The following is a 16671-nucleotide window of genomic DNA, read 5'->3' as shown; positions in this document are numbered from 1 at the left end:
TATAGTGGTAGCCACTCTTTGGTAGGGTGCTGTTTTGAGTTGCAAGAGTATTTGAAATGTTTATTCTTTAGAAATGTTTTGTAAAGTGTCCCGTGTCTTCTCTTTTTGCACTTTTGGTATGATTAAAATGAAAAGTATTAGATTTTTAACATGTGTTGTTCATTTTGTATTCACACATTTTTCTCTGTTGTGACATGACATAATACATATTGAAATAAACTTAATTCATTAAACGACCAAGGACTTGAAATTAAGACACTGAAAAAGACTTCTAGTCTATGTCAGTAACACACACCCCTGCCATGACTGCCTGTTCAAATTAAAGCTCTCGGTATAATGAATACTGATGTGTATCAATGGTGTGTACAGAATAATATAGACTAGGAAATGGAAATGTATAGTTTATTAAAAATTGTGCAAGTGGTATTTAGCTAGATGTTTTTAGGTAAGCACATGAGGTGTTAGTATCATGGTAAGGTATATTAAAATGGTAAGGTATGTTGAAATGGTAAGGTATACTGAAATGGTAAGGTATATTAGGATGACACTGAAAATACATCAGTCACAGGAAAAACAGTAATATGAGCTCAAGCCAATGTCATGCATAAAATAAAGGGCTAACATAAACAATTAATTTTCATTTTTTGGATAACTCTCTTTAAAAAAATCTCAAACTCCCAGAAGCAACTTGTGTGTGTCAGAGGGGAAAGACTGAAAATATAAAATACCGGCATCGAACTGGGCTGAAAAACTTTATGATCTGAGACTTGGTGAGTTTTTTAAGCATTTTAGCAATACCAATAAAGCTAATCCTTTTCAGTATACAGCACAGTTTCAATCCTGGAAAGTGTCTTTCAGTGGTGTTGAAGGTTATCTGAACAGCAAAATCTGAAAACAACAGAAAAAGAACACAGTGAGGCGCCCAGATAATGATATGACGTGCGTACACTGTGCACGGATTTTGTGAGCAGCGTCCTTCTCCACGTTCAGCTGTCCTTGTAATGTTTTATTTTGCAATCATTTTGAGTGGTTCTTATTATCATAGCTTAAAAGCTGACTCCACCCCACCCCATCCAACCCTGCTTCTATTCTCAGTGAATGCAAACCGTGTGAAGCAGGTGATGTTAGCCTGTATCAGTAAAGTTCAGTGTGTTATACAGACAGCCCCATGTTACATAAAAAAAAAGTAAAAGAAAATTCATTGTCATAAATGTACCGATCAAAGGTATTTTTTTAGGTGTAAATCAGTATCACCTGTTGGAGTGGGCCAAATCTTTCGTGAAATAACATTAAAAAGAGAGAATAAAGGGTCTTCTGCTTAACGTGTAATAGCCACCATTATATATGCTTCAATCAGGGTTCTAGATGCTAGAATGTTTAATCATACCAGTATTCTCGAGGTTCTAGATGCTAGAGTGTTTAATTATACCAGTATTCTTGAGGTTCTAGATGCTAGAGAGTGTTTAATTATACCAGTATTCTCGAGGTTCTAGATGCTAGAGAGTGTTTAATTATACCAGTATTCTTGAGGTTCTAGATGCTAGAGAGTGTTTAATTATACCAGTATTCTCGAGGTTCTAGATGCTAGAGAGTGTTTAATTCTACCAGTATTCTCGAGGTTCTAGATGCTAGAGAGTGTTTAATCATACCAGTATTCTCGAGGTTCTAGATGCTAGAGTGTTTAATTATACCAGTATTCTCGAGGGTCTAGATGCTAGAGAGTGTTTAATTATACCAGTATTCTCGAGGTTCTAGATGCTAGAGAGTGTTTAATTATACCAGTATTCTTGAGGTTCTAGATGCTAGAGAGTGTTTAATTATACCAGTATTCTCGAGGTTCTAGATGCTAGAGTGTTTAATCATACCAGGTTTCTCTGTAGTCATCGCAGTCTGGTACGTTGTGACATGGTTCCTTTTGGTCAATGTTCTTGGTCTCTTTATCCTCATCCTCACACATCTGCAGCGGGGTTCCCCAGAAACTCACTGGCTCATCTTTATTTAACCCCACTAAAGTCCTGGCAGAGAGAAGGATTCTGTCAATGGTCTTGCACGGTGTTAGGCATAGACACACTGTGTCAGCTACAAAAGAATTGTTAAGTTTAGTGAGCAGAGACTGAAATAGAAATAAAACTGAATCAAAAGAGTCCCTTATAAAAGTCTCCTTCTATAAAAGCATAGCAAGTAATAAAGTGAAGGCATGGTGAATCCCATAGTTATGGTAAAACATATTAATAAACATGGCAAACCATGGGAAATGTCTAGTATAAGCATGGGAAACTGCAAAATCACAGTGAACTTGTAGAAGTGTGAGATAGGAGAGACAGAAAATGAGATGTGTTTTGTTCTGTCCCGCAGTAAAGAAAGAAAATAATTCCACTAAACCCCCTTCCCTATGCACCAGCATCACTTTGTAGCTCTCCCATTATCCTGTATGTAAGAGGCTCACATTATGATGAATGTGCGTTTGATGTTTAGTGCAGTTTTCATTGTGTTTGTAAACAGTAAAGCTGGTGAGCATTTCTGTCACTCTTTCCCAGGCTGCTCTTCCTGTTGAAGGAATGCAGCCGACACACTGGAGTCTCTGTAGGAAAACAGATTGTGCATTCTTCCTTTCTTTTTAAATATATATTTCTCCAGAGGAAAAACAAACATTCTACCATTTAAATGCCATTTATTATCTTTAAGTAAGAACTCCTAGATACTGCATACACTGAGTAGTGATCACTGCTGATCAACACGTTTTCAATGTTTCTTCATGCGACTTTACAAAGTGCAGCAGTGAAGTATCTGCAAGGAGCGTGAGAAAAATATTCTTCTCCAACAGCTTCCCACAAATTCTCATTATAAACTTTGCCCTAATGTGTGTGTTTTTCATACAGGAAATGATGGCACTAATATATAAGTCAAGTAAGATTCACTGGAATGATGTTGTTCACAGCAAGACTCTCATTGAAAGCTGTCTGGTTACTCACGGGTAGTCAGTGGGGTAGGTAGCATTGCACACTTTGGACCTGATTTTCTCAGCCTTTGATCCACAGGGTGGATGGCAGAATCCCCAAGGACTCCATTCAGCCCAGTTTCCTTTTCCATCTGTCACTCAAACAAGACAACAGCTCGTCAGAACACACTATAGCACTGTGGTAGAGATCGAATGACGCTTGGTGTTAGACCTCTCTCCCGAACTGAGAGAGTACTAGATAAAGGGAGCGGAGTACCCTGGAGTAAAATGCATGACACTTCATTCCTGTGGGTAGGTGGAAGTCAGCCGGCTAGAAAAGGGACTGACCTACGGTACCCGAACTCAATGACCCGAACGGGAAACGGCATGGCATCCGCAGATTGGAGAAGCAGATGCCAAGGGGTCATGAGAGAGGATACAAAATACGGGCGTAGCAAATTAATCTGTTCCTTGGTAAATGGTTAGTGTTTAACCTAGAAGGAATCTGTGTTGCTGAATTGTGAACCGTGACTTTTTGTCTTGTGTCTGTTAGTGTTTGTTAACTGTTTTCTGTTTCTTAATAGACTAGCAGTAACACAATCCAGAGCTGTAGCAAAAACCTGGACATCGTCTTCACCCCTGCATTTCATGGAGAACTGTAATACACCACTGGCACTTACTCACTGTCACTAAGAACTGTGTTTGTATTTTGAACACACTATAGCATCCATAGAAAACACCCCATAGCATCCACACAGAAAACACTATCGCATCCACACCGAACACCGAACCCTAACCATGGAATAACTAGAGGACTATGACCTCTCATAGTTTATTCTTTCTATAACTACTCACACACCAAAGACAGACGGATAGAAAGACAGATGGGTGCAAAGGGAAAACGCATTGAAAGAGGTTCATATTCACATAGCATTCATCAGCATGCTAAGTTAACACCCAATTGTTTTTTGTTTTTTTCTTTTTCTTTTTGGGGAGCTCCTACAAGCACCCTGATCGTGTGCAGCTCCTAACATCGGCTGTTTGATTTCTCTGTGGTGTAAACTGAGCACAGTGAATATGGCCGAGACACAGACAGACAGGTGGATACTTACATTTGCACCTCTTTACATTATAACAAGCTTGGTTCTGCACAATATCTCCGTCGCAGTATCGTCCGTCATACTCTCTGTCCTTACAAGCCCGAGTTCGTCTCTGCATTCCCGCATGGCTCTTGCATTGAATCTTCCGGCCGTGGCGAGCGCATTCAGACCACTCAGACCACTCTGACCACTGGCCATCAACTGGGAAGAAGGGAGGTGAGGGGGTGTGTTGAGATGGGGGGTGAGTTACCTCTTTCCCTCTCCTGCTGCTTGATAACTAGACACCTTTTCAACGTTCTCTCACCTTTTAGAGCAACACGTTTATTTTTGACTCTATTGAAATATCATGACTCATGTTCAGCAGGTTGCGGGGGTCTGTTCAATGCACTAATGTTCAATGTATTTGTTGCTTCTGCAGGAGATAATCAAAGCAAAGGAAAAAGTACAGCCAGTGCAGCTGGGTGTGCTTCTCTTATGAAGGGTGTACTGTGAAGGGTTAATGAAAGCGCTTTACAGTACTCACTAGGGCAGTGCAGGTGGGTGTTGCAGATCTGGTGTTGTGTGTTTTTTCCTGAGCAGGGCCTTCCCCCGTGTCTGGGTGCTGGGTTATTGCACTCTCTCATTTCCTCTCTTAACCCCAGTCCACAAGTCACAGAACACACACCCGAGAAACTCCAGGAGCCCCAGGAACCATCCTCTGTGAGGAAGAGAGAGCGGAAACAGTTTAACCCTTTACTTAGATGGAGTGACTGTTTGACAATCCTATCCATCTTGAAATGGGGGACCAGTGATGTTGCTAATTATAAATTATGGAGCCTTCTAATCAAAATGCCAGATTTCAGAACATTCCAGTGTTTTGCCATAAGTTTTGTGCACTGTAAACGAATCCCAAAGATGTGAATAATGGCAGGAGCCACGTCATATGAATTGCGTTTTTACATTGCTTGCACCATTCTGAGCTGCTCCAATACCAAGTTCTCATCGTGTTAGTATAAATCTGCCTTAGGTTGCTTTGAGCTTGTCTGGAAGATATTTTGCAGCACCAGGTGATTTAAGGGCATGGTTTCCTGTTGATGTCTGGGGTGTTGGCAGATGTTCACTCACCAGGACAAAAGGGCAGCTCGGGGCATTCCTTAGCCTCCTCCCTGGGCCCCAAACAGTTCCTTCCAGGGGGGTTGTAGGAGGGAGGGGGGCTGGAGCAGGCCCGTGTGCGGTGCTTAATTGGGAGTTCCTGGGACCCCTCCTTCTTACAGGAGCTGGAGCAAAAGCCCCATAGCCCCCAGGAGGACCAGCTTCCATGTGCTGAAAGGGAGAGTAAAAAACATAAGTGTAACCCCACCTTGGTGCTCTAAATAGTCAGAGTACAGACAAGCTATATATAAGCAGTGGCTAAGCTAACTGTGTGTCTCAAGGATGGCTAACACTTTGGCATAAGTAATCAGGATAAAAACAACAGGAGATTCCAGGATCCTAGCAGGTAATGGTGAAAATATAACATAGTCTCGTAACCATTATTAACAAGTAATTCAAGTTTCAGTCAGAGTGTCCCAAGTTACCTGAGAAGCGCGAAACTAAGGCTCATGGTCAACGTAGTCCAATTGAGTCCTATAATACAATAACCACGTTGGCTAATTCCAACGAGGGTTACATAAGAACACAAGAAAAGCCTGGTAACAAGAAAGGGCCAGTCGGCACATCAAGTCACTTGTTAGCACACCAGTCTCCCTTCCTGGGGGAACTCATTTAAAAGCACGGAATCTACCTTCCATTTATGCTCTCTTATTCTTTTTACTTTGCTAATTTTAAAGTAATGTCTTGGGCTAACTTTATCTATACTTGAGAGAGAGAGAGAGAGAGAGAGAGAGAGAGAGAGAGAGAGAGAGAGAGAGAGAGAATAAGAAATGATGGAATCAGGTGTCTTACTTGGGCAGATTGTGTTGGTGTAGCAGGCAATCGTTTCAGTGCTGTTGCCTTCACAACCCCCTCCACAGAAAGCGGGCGGGTTAGAGCAGCTCCTCCTTCTCATCATCACCCCATTCTCACAGGTCACCGAGCATGGCTGCCATGGCGACCACTCCGACCAGCCACCTTCCACTGCGAAGACACAATGATTCTGGGATTCAGGAGGACTGCATTAATCATCATCATCATCATCATCATCATCATCATCATCATCATCATCATCATCATGTGGAAAATGTTCTACTTTTAAAAAATAATGCATTACACAAAATTGCAATTAGTTACAGTAACTTACAGTATTATTTGTAACTGGTTACACCTTTTTTCTCCAAATATTTATTTATTTTTTTTTTTCCCCGGTCTGGGCTGCGTCTCTGAATAGTCATTAAAGATCCAGCTCTCTAACCCGCTCGTTCCCTCCTCTGAAGACATTTTCTAGCAAGACGATATGAAAAACCGTGTTCGTGTGACATGTAAGGTTCAGCTTGCACTGCTGAAGTGCTTTCTGCTTTTCACGTTATGCATTAGCTGTAGCCCAGTGGTTCAATGGGTACATCGCTAGTTGCGTTTTTGCAATTCTGCTTATTGTTTTACATGTATTTTTCTATTTAGATTTTTTTCTTCCTCTGCTGTTAAGCCCTTTGTGATTCCTGCAATGAAAGGCGCTATGTAAATAAAATTAATTATTATTATTATTATTATTATTATTATTATTATTATTACTCACTAATAATAAGATTGCACGTGCCCCTTGGAGTTGCTAAGACGTTTTAAAACGAGTTCTATACGACCAGCACAACACAAAACATTTCTACCAATCATGTACTCTGAGCAATGGTAGAACAAGGGCAGCTACATGGCAGAGACCTGCGCGGGTTTTTATGACCCACTTCTGACCTGGACCACTACAGGACCCGACACAAACCCGCAAACCTCTGCATCACTGTCTTCTAACTGGCGACCCGACCTGACCCTCTTTAACAAGTCTACCCTTTACCTACTGCCTGCGTCAATGGGCTCTCACGCTCTCCCATTCACACACAGATATCTCTACCATTCTCCAGACTGATATTCATATACTAGCTCTACTTACTTCACTATAAAATACCTATCTATTCCCTGAGTGCCACCCGTTGAAAGGAAGCTACCTATGTGCTTTCGCAGAGATTATGTATCAGTTTTTCATTCACAAAATCATAATGACAGGTTTAAGGCTGCAACGAAGGGTACATTTTGACCTTCGAAGGTTCAGAACACATTCCCGAAGGACGGTTCGAACCTTCGATGGTAATAATTTGCATAATTTACTGGTGATGTCACCATAGCTACTTGCTTATGTTTGATTGAAAATCCTATTATTTTACAGGTAAGCCATATAAATAGAATAAAACATTCACACGTAGTTTAAAAATACATTATAGAGAACAGTAATCGTGTTTTATAATTCAAATAAAAATACACATGTTTATTTACACGTAACTGATACTGCAGCAGACTGAGGCAAAACAAACTTATCAGTCACATTTTACTACTGCTAAGTAATAATAATAATAATAATAATAATAATAATAATAATAATAATAATAATAATAATAATAATAATAATAACACTATGTAACACAATTTTTGTTCCTGGGTAGTAAGTGTTATTTCCTAATTGCTTATGCCTCAAAAGTATAGAAAATGGCTATTATTCCCCACAAACTTTGCTTTTGTGACCAGGACAGTGATATTTCAAAATATCACTATTTCCAATGGGAAAACGTGAACGAAAATGTGAACGAAAAGACACACAAGTGCCCGTTTTCCCATTGGAAATAGTGATATTTTGAAATATCACTGTCCTGGTCACAAAAGCAAAGTTTGTGGGGAATAATAGCCATTTTCTATACTTTTGAGGCATAAGCAATTAGGAAATAACCCTAACTACCCAGGAACAAAAATAAATAAATAAATAAATAAAAACATGTGTTACATGGTGTAATATTAATAATAATAATAATAAATAATAATAATAATAATAATAATAATAATAATAATAATAATAATAATCTTTATTTGTTGAGCGTCTTTCATACCAAGAGGTTCAAGGGGCTTCACACAGACTAACAAAAAGCAGTAATTACAAAAAATATTGTAAAATAATAAAATAAAAGAAAATTTGATATAAAAAGAATTAGAAAGTAAAATTTTATACATATACACACACACACACACACACACACACACATATATACATACATACATACACATATACATACAAATACATACAAATACACATACACATACATACACACTTATATATAAATTCAGTAGGCTAACTTATAAAAATAGGTCTTGATTTAAAAATAGCCATTGTGGGTGAACTTCTAACATGATTAGGAAGAGAATTCCACACAGAAAGAAACCTCTCCTTTCCTTCTGAGCCTAACCCTTGGAACAGAGAGAAGGCCACTATCAGTTGACCTCAGCACACGCTGAGGCTGATAGGAGGACAACAACTCAGACAAGCAATCAGGTGCCAAACCATTCAGTGCTTTAAAAGGTAAGCAAAAAGGATTTTAAAATCAATTCTATATATTACTGGGAGCCAGTGCAAAGAAGCCAGAACTGCAGTTATATGAGCTCTCTTTATTGTATTGGCGAGGACTTTTGCAGCTGCATTTTGCACAAGCTCTAGTTGTGATCTAAGTCCAGCAAATAGAGCATTACAGTAGTCCAATCTCAAAGAAATAAAGGCATGGACTAGTATCTCTGCATCAGAAATTGACAGAAAAGATCTCATTTTGTCAGTATTCCTGAGACGGTAGAAACAAATCTTTTGTGACTCAAAACTTAGGGTAGAGTCAAAAATAACACCCAAATTTCTCACTTCAGATTTCAAACTAGGAGTTACCAAGTTTATTTTTGACAGGTCAAGTTGTTGCTGAGCACCCACTATCTAAACCTCTGTCTTATCAGAGTTAAGTTGCAGAAAATTTTGGGACATCCAAGTGTTTATGTCAGTGAAACACTCCAGAAGGACTGTAGTGATATCACCTGGTTTCACTGAGCTGTATACTGTGTGCCATCTGCATAACAGTGAAAACTAACAGCGTGCTTATGAATAATCTGGGCTAGAGGTAAAATGAATAAAGAGAATACAATTGGAGCAAGGCTAGGACCCTGAGGGACACCACAGTTGATATTTGCTGAAGAAGACATTGACTCCCCCAGTGAAACAAAAAACTGTATTACCCACCAGACCCACCCATCCCTTTAGAAGGTCAATTAAACTGGAATGATCCACTGTATCAAAATCAACACAAAAGAACCAGAACGGAAATAGAATTTGAATCTGTACTCATCAAAATCATTTGTTACTCTAACCAAGCTGTCTCAAACCCCAGATTGAAACTTTTCAAGAATATTGTTTAAACTCAACAAAACATGAAGTTGTGTAAGTACTACTTTTTTCAGGACCCTTGCTAAAAATGGGAGGTTTGAAACAGGTCTAAAGTTACTCAGAAGTGAGCTATCTAAGTTATTTTTTTAAGAAGGGGCTTAACCAGGGCAATTTTAAAAGAGGATGGAACTATTCCAATTTCCAGTGAACTATTTATAATCATAAGAATATCATTGCACGGGAAACTAACACTTACGATCGTAAAGTGACCCCAGAGATTGGATGTGCCTCCATGATACATCAACAGTCTCTTGCATGGTTGCAATCAACTTTTTTTTTTGGTTTTCTGGGCATTTAAAAAAAAAAAAGAAAATCCCAAACAGCAGAGGGGTTCCGAGACATTTCTTTGAATCCAGTGCTTTGCTGTCAAGATGGTGAATGAAGAAATGAGCCTCTGGTTAACACGAGCTGGAGGGGGGAGGGATGGATGGTGCTCAGTTTTTTCAAAATTAAAATTATTGGTGTTTGCATATATTTTGTATGTTTCAAACATATTTTACTGTAGAACTTCTCTTACACTTTCTTGTACACCAGGTATTCAGCACATATACTGAAGCACTACAATCGCTATAGGCACCCCTCCAGTGCTTTGGATAAATATTAAATAAATATAAAATATATACCCTGCTCCATACATGACAGCGGCACTTATAGAGTTGCTACATATACTGAATTGGTAGTGGATTTTAATACAACAACTTTTGTTTAAGTAATATGCATTATACAAATCAAAATATCAAATTTTGCATGTGAGTGACATGTAATGTGTGATCTATAGTACTCACACACTGTCAAACAGTTTCTTTGAACAGAAGAAAAACCCCAAAAAGACAGTTGCGAATGGCAGCTACTCTGTTGTTCGACAGGTAGGCTCGCATGATAAGGAAATCCATCTGGAGACCCAAGTGGACCGTACTTTGCATTGGTATTAATTAGCTTTTTGCATCATTGCAGCCTCGACAGATCCTCCGTCACAATCGCTGTGTGGGCCACTAGTCCTTCCTGGGACTGGGAACAAAATCAAACAGTCGCCCAGGTAGTTCATCACCCTGATCCCCTGCAGCCGCAAAGGAGCGAGGATGGCATCCATGCCCTTTGAAAATGTACGGGAGGCTAAGGAGAGGCGGAATGACAGCACGGAAAACTCAAAAACACTCCCCTGAAAGGTGAAGCGGAGATATTTCCTGTGTGCTGGGTGGGTAGTAATTGGGGAAATACACGTTCTTTCTGTCCACTGTGATAAACCAGGTATGCTCAGGGGAGGTAGGGACTGCTTCTGAAGGAAGGAGCCACCTTCCCAAAACCACATCATGGTCCCCCTCAGCCATGCTGACATCCGGTTCTGTAACATCCAGAGTGACCCCTGTTACAGGCAGGGTCAGCTCTGGGGCGTTATCAGCAGAGCTGGGGCCACAGTGAGGGCTTCAGCCTGCTGCCAAAACAGCCCACGGCTCAGCCGTGCTAGCAGGGGACATTGTGCAGGACGTTCAAGCGTGGAATTTAGCCTTGCTTGATGTCTGCACAGCCCCAGTGGCATTGTTTAAACACCAGAGGGTGTAGATTTGTGTATTGAAACATTCAGGCACCAGAATACAGTATGAAGAATCGAGTCACCTAGTGATGATGTTATTGACATGCTGAGGCGATAAGCCCCGAGGCATGGAGCATCTAAGCACCAAGGGGTGCCAAAGCACTAATAGGCGCCCAGCCTTAACCACGTGTATGCAACACAACCCGGGGTAGAGCATGGCATATACCGGGTGGATACACAGGCTCGAATGGCTGCGGTAGGCAATCAGGAGAGCAGTACAGGGGAGCGCACAGTGCTGCATTTCTTTTGACTTCTTATTGTATAATATTGTAGCATGCATGGGGGAAGGCAGAAGCAGGGCTGGTAGGTGACGTAATCACACACGAAGACATGAGCCCGATATCCACTCCTTGCAAAGGAGCCGGCTCTTTTGTACAGCGGTATCGGCGCTATACGCGGGAGGTCCCGGGTTCGCCTGTGTGTAGATTGCCTCGCCCTGTGTGATGTGCCTGCCTGCTTTAACCGAGAACGCTACATTGGTGTCAGAAGTGGACGCAGGTACCCAGGCACACACGCGAATGTATTTTTATTATTATTACTACTAGCAGTAGTTGTATGTAATTGCATTCACTGATAGTCAAACAAAACAGTACTACAACACAGACTTTTTTTTTCTGCCCTGGCTGTCTTCGCCTGCCTTTTCGTATGTTACCCCTGTGTTTCCGCCCCTTCAAAATGTCACAAATATTGGTCAACATCTGTTTTCATGTTGCTCTAGGCGGTCCCTCCTACTCTTGCGAAACCTCTGTCCACCCCTTTCTCAGATTAGAAATGGCTTGTTTCGATATGCGATATGGAAACAAGTGAAATTATCACATAAACACTCTTTCGCAAGAGCGATCGAGGTTTGAATAAAATAATAAATAGCCTATATTTAAATGGTTTGATTAGGCTTATAGATCATTTAACAATGTGTCCCGGATTTGAGCTTTTGAAAAACTGGCCCCCAGTTCAATCTCGCTGAGAAAGCAAGCACTGGGAAATGCTTTGAACAGCTTCTTTATCACAGGGGTCACTGCAGCTAGGAAGGGGTCATTCTGAAACCACATGCTTTACTGAAACTTCTCTCAGTTCCTGTTTATTTAGTGTGTTATATTTACCTTCAGACTGATGCTGCCAAAACCTATGAGTGTGGGTGGCCTGTGTACAGGACTGGGGGGTATTTCTATTACAGGAACACACAAAATATTGGCCAATAGTTATTCCAGTAACACATTTTAAGGTCATGGCAGTTAATCATTTGGTTTCAGGTTTTGAACACTTTTATAAAATGCAAAAGTTTCACTTGTTATCTACAAGGCATGGTCTCAAATTTAAAACTTAGAGGTATCACTAAGATGAACACGTTGATGACAATGGCATGCATTAGGTACAGAATAGTAACAAATTACTTGAAGGGAAAATCTAAATAAACAAATTAGTGATAGTCTCGTTTAATTGATGACTTTAATAGACCTCATGTGTAAGAGAACAGTAGCACTGAGCCACAAATGGTAACATGCATGAGACTTTTCTGAAGTTGTTTAAGATGCCTAATAAAATAAAAGCACAAAGTGGTCTAACATTTTCACAAGCGACAGCCTATTGTTTCAGTGTGACCGATTACTGACTGAAAATTGAAATTCTCACACCCTGAGGTTTTCATGCGGGTAGGTATATAAAGGAGATAAATGACAAGTCTTGAGGTGTTCTAATAAATGTGCACACTGCTGCATATATGGAAAGGTATGTCTGTTTGTGCAGGTGCCAATTGGAGATTGAAATGGACCAATAGAAAGTGAGTAAGCAGCCTCCTGACCAGGGCAGCACTCCAGCTCGATGCATGGCTTGGTCTGCAGGCTCTCCTTTCCGTCACATTCTCCGATGCCATAGCAAGCCCTGCGTCGCTGCATCACTCCCTCCAGACAGGACACGGTGCAGGAGCTCCACGAGGACCAGGCACTCCACTGTGCAGCCCTGCCACACAAAGAACCTTTACATTACCCTGTCACACAAGCCTGTCCTGCACTTTCATTTGTTATATAGGTCTCAAATGTGCATTATTATTATTATTATTATTATTATTATTATTATTATTATTATTATTATAAAACATCTGCTACTTCTTTCTGTTTACAAGTCATAATTTCAGACAGTGTTGCATTTCCTTGGTCACCCAGAGGACACTAATCCCCCAAAACCTTCCATTTTGTCCTGTCACTAAGCAGCCAGCTGCTTCCCCTGTTGACTGACTTGCTTTCCGACTGTAACATGACCCAGAGAACACTGCTGAGGAGAAGCGACACAGGATTTCCAGAGTAAGAAAGACGTATGAAATCCAGCCACAACTTTCTAGATGCTATTGTATGGTGTTTGCTATCATTCTGGGTTCTGTGGCTTATTTAATTCTATTGAAAACGTTACTTGTTTGATTACTTTGTCTGAACGTGTTAAAGAGTATATTGATGTACCTGCAGGACTGGCATTTCCCTGCTTTGTCAATGAATCCATAGGCAGGGTTGAGGCAGCAGTCTGATTGTTCCACATTGGCACTCAGGAACTGAGAGCACTTACCAGTCTGCTCCTGAAACTCGAAGTAACAGGACACCAGCTGGGATGCTGCAAGGAGAGAACAAGAAAAACTTTAGAGCACAAGATGTGCGATCGAGAGGAGACCAGTTCAACTCAACAGTGCTTAAGAGCACAAGATGTATGATCGAGAGGAGGCTGTTCAGACCATCAGTGCTGGTCCGGTACCTAGTAGTTGGTTGATCTCAAAGCTTTGTCAAGTCGGGTCTAAAAGTGACTTTAACTAACAAAATAGTTGATGTTACCAACATCCATTATATATATATATATATATATACACACACACACAACACACACACACATTTTTTCTAGTTTTTTGTATATGGGAAAACTACAAAGCGGTGTGTAATTCAATATGTTAAAGCAACATTATTCAGCATCATTCGACTTTGTGAAACACAATTAGTTCATTCTGTAGGTTGATGCAAAACTAGCTGTATGCTTTCAGTTTACCAAGGTTTGCAATGTTTGTAAACATGCTTTACCTTACCTCTCTGTGCTTTACAATGTTTCCCTATGCTTTACCATACCTCTCTGTGCTTTGCAATACTTCCCTATGCTTTACCAGACCTCTCTGTGCTTTACAGTGCTTTCCTAAGCTTTACTATACCTCTCTGTGCTTTACAATGCTTTCCTAAGCTTTACCATGCTTTCACTGTGCTTTATTACACTTTGCTGTGCTTTTTCTATGGTGATCTTGTATAAGGGTTATACTACTTTGGGGAAAATTGATGATTGAATGTCATTTATCATTTTAATAATACAGATGGTTGGAATGTATCTGTGTTTTGATTTTCCCCCTTTTTTCAATTCCTCTCTTCTACAGACTTGTCTGCAGGCTAGGTTTAAGGTTTAAAGAACTCTGTATAAACAACGAATGGCAAATGGTCTTTGGGAATTGAAAAGTGATTAAGAAACAGACACAGGCAAATATATGCATCTGGTCCTGGAAGATACAAGTTATTTGAAGTTAAGTGTCTCCAAAAAGGTATCAATGGTCTGGAGAGGTCTGAGTAATTTATGGTTCTGTTCTAAGCAAATGGAACAATGGAATTGCAGGGCAAGCATGCTCGGAAGATTAAAATATTTCTCTTAAGAGAAATTAAGAATTATATGAGAACACATGATATTGATGCAAGATCTTATTAATCAATAAAGTTTGATGAATCTATTACAAACAAACCTGTAACTTGGCATTTTGAGGGAAAACTATAATGATTTAACTGTTATATGCGGAAAATACTGAAAACAGTGATTTGAAATATTGTAAAACAACTTTTTACATGAAACTAAATAGATAAATGTATTGTAATATACTGTTAGTAAAAAAAAAATCCTAAAATGTTATAGTTAAATTAAAAGGGTGAAACAGTGTATTGAGATGACAGATTTGGTTGTGTATATCCAATCTGGTATCAAAATATTCATACTGGACTGAGCAACACAGATCTAATGAAAATCCAAGTCTGATTAAGGAAGTTATGAGAGAAACAAGTTTTACATCATTCATTTAAAAATGAGGTCATTAACTTCAAAAACCTTTGAAGGTAAAATACATCTCTTTCTCATATCAGCCACCAATCAAAGAACTTCCTTTGGCAAATGTTTAAGAAAGGGTTTTGTACACTAGAAGGATGTCTAAAAAAAAAAAAAATCCTTCTACCTGTGACCGTTTGATTTGAGGACTAAACTACTTTTGTGTAGATACTCTGCTCAAACTTTTGAAAACTGTTGGAAGAAAACTTGAACTATTAAGGAAACCTTGAAATCTCTGAAAACTGAAAAGGTAAAACAAATTTAAGTTTAATTTAATATTGTCAGCCGAGGTAACTTTGCTGGGTAGCGTAAGCTGGACAATTATTATATGTATTCACTATACCTTACAATAAGGAGCACTGATATTAAAATTTTCAAGTGAAGATCAACATGGGATAGTCAATAACTTTGATTTAAAGAGAACACCACTTCCTTCTTCAAAGACACTGAGAGAACTTGGAACGGACTCAGAACTTTTGGCTAACCATTGGGACTTTTGCTACGCAAGTGGAATTCTTCATTGACTGAGTTTAGATCTGAGTTGTTGCAACCAGATCTTTTTAACCTTCTGTATTTCATCAATGGTAAATATACTTTTCATTCTGGAAAAAAAAAAAAAAAGTTGCTAATGTTAGCTAAATGTATGTTTCTGTTTGAAATATTATCTAGAGATCTGTTTTGTGTAATCAAATAATACAATTCACATTGTCTGTGGTTTGTTTTGTAAGTATAAAATTCAAAGCTTTAATCATTAAAAAGGTAGCCAGAACTGCACGTTATTATTGGTATAGGAAGTTTACCGTGGTTAATTAATATTGATCTATGGAAATGCATGCTTAAATAATAACTTGTGAGGGTACGGGGCTGTGTATAACCCTCTAGACATATAGAATGTATTTATGCAGTACAGTATAATTCCAACTGAAACCCTCTCAGAATTCTAGACGTCTGCAAAAAGTTTACATTTTCATATAGTTTCGCTTACCTGACTGCTGGCTGCAAAGAAGAACACCAGTGATTATAAACAGCAGCATGGTTACAATCAATCAATCAATCTCTCAAGCCGATGGATGCCACTCAACAGAGGGGTGCAGCAGAGCTGGGTCACGGTGGAGGAATCACACCTCTCTCTCCCTCTCCCTCTCCCTCTCTCTCTCTCTCTCTCTCTCTCTCTCTCTCTCTCTCTCTCTCTCTCTCACTTCAAGCAGTCTGTGTCACTTCTAGCACGGCACAAACCTCTGCTCTCTGGAGCACAGACTCAGCTCTGAACCCCTGGTGTGCTCCCTCCAGTTTATATATGCTTTTCTGCAGTGGCTGTTTGAGGTCAGAGGGAGTGGGAGGGGCTGGTCTTTCAGTGACTTTCACAACAACAGGAAACAGTTTGGTTTGCTACAGCACAACATCACATTTTTCTTCAATTCTGAAGCAGTTACCATAATTATATATGACACCTTGTGATGATTTAAAGGGTAAACATCGGGTGTATTTATTGCAGGTCATAAAAGTTAAACAGACATTAGACCAGCAATTA

General features: G+C 39.7%; 1 protein-coding gene across 1 annotated transcript; it reads right to left on the bottom strand.

The window, feature by feature from the left end:
* Nucleotides 1–388: 388 nt before the first annotated feature.
* LOC121305387 (properdin-like) lies at nucleotides 389–16421 on the bottom strand. Its single transcript, XM_041237000.1, has 10 exons — nucleotides 16126–16421; nucleotides 13487–13634; nucleotides 12835–12992; nucleotides 5962–6132; nucleotides 5143–5340; nucleotides 4562–4735; nucleotides 4051–4239; nucleotides 2973–3090; nucleotides 1866–2015; nucleotides 389–888 (listed from the first exon to the last, which is right to left on the bottom strand). Coding segments are annotated over exons 1-10 (1356 nt in total). The 5' UTR covers nucleotides 16175–16421; the 3' UTR covers nucleotides 389–887.
* Between the last annotated feature and the right edge of the window lie 250 nt (nucleotides 16422–16671).

Source organism: Polyodon spathula, chromosome 43, assembly GCF_017654505.1.
Source record: "Polyodon spathula isolate WHYD16114869_AA chromosome 43, ASM1765450v1, whole genome shotgun sequence".
In the NCBI taxonomy this organism is placed as follows: Eukaryota; Metazoa; Chordata; class Actinopteri; order Acipenseriformes; family Polyodontidae; genus Polyodon; species Polyodon spathula.
Note: the sequence above shows the minus strand (reverse complement) of the source record. Positions and strands in the feature narration are given on the sequence as shown.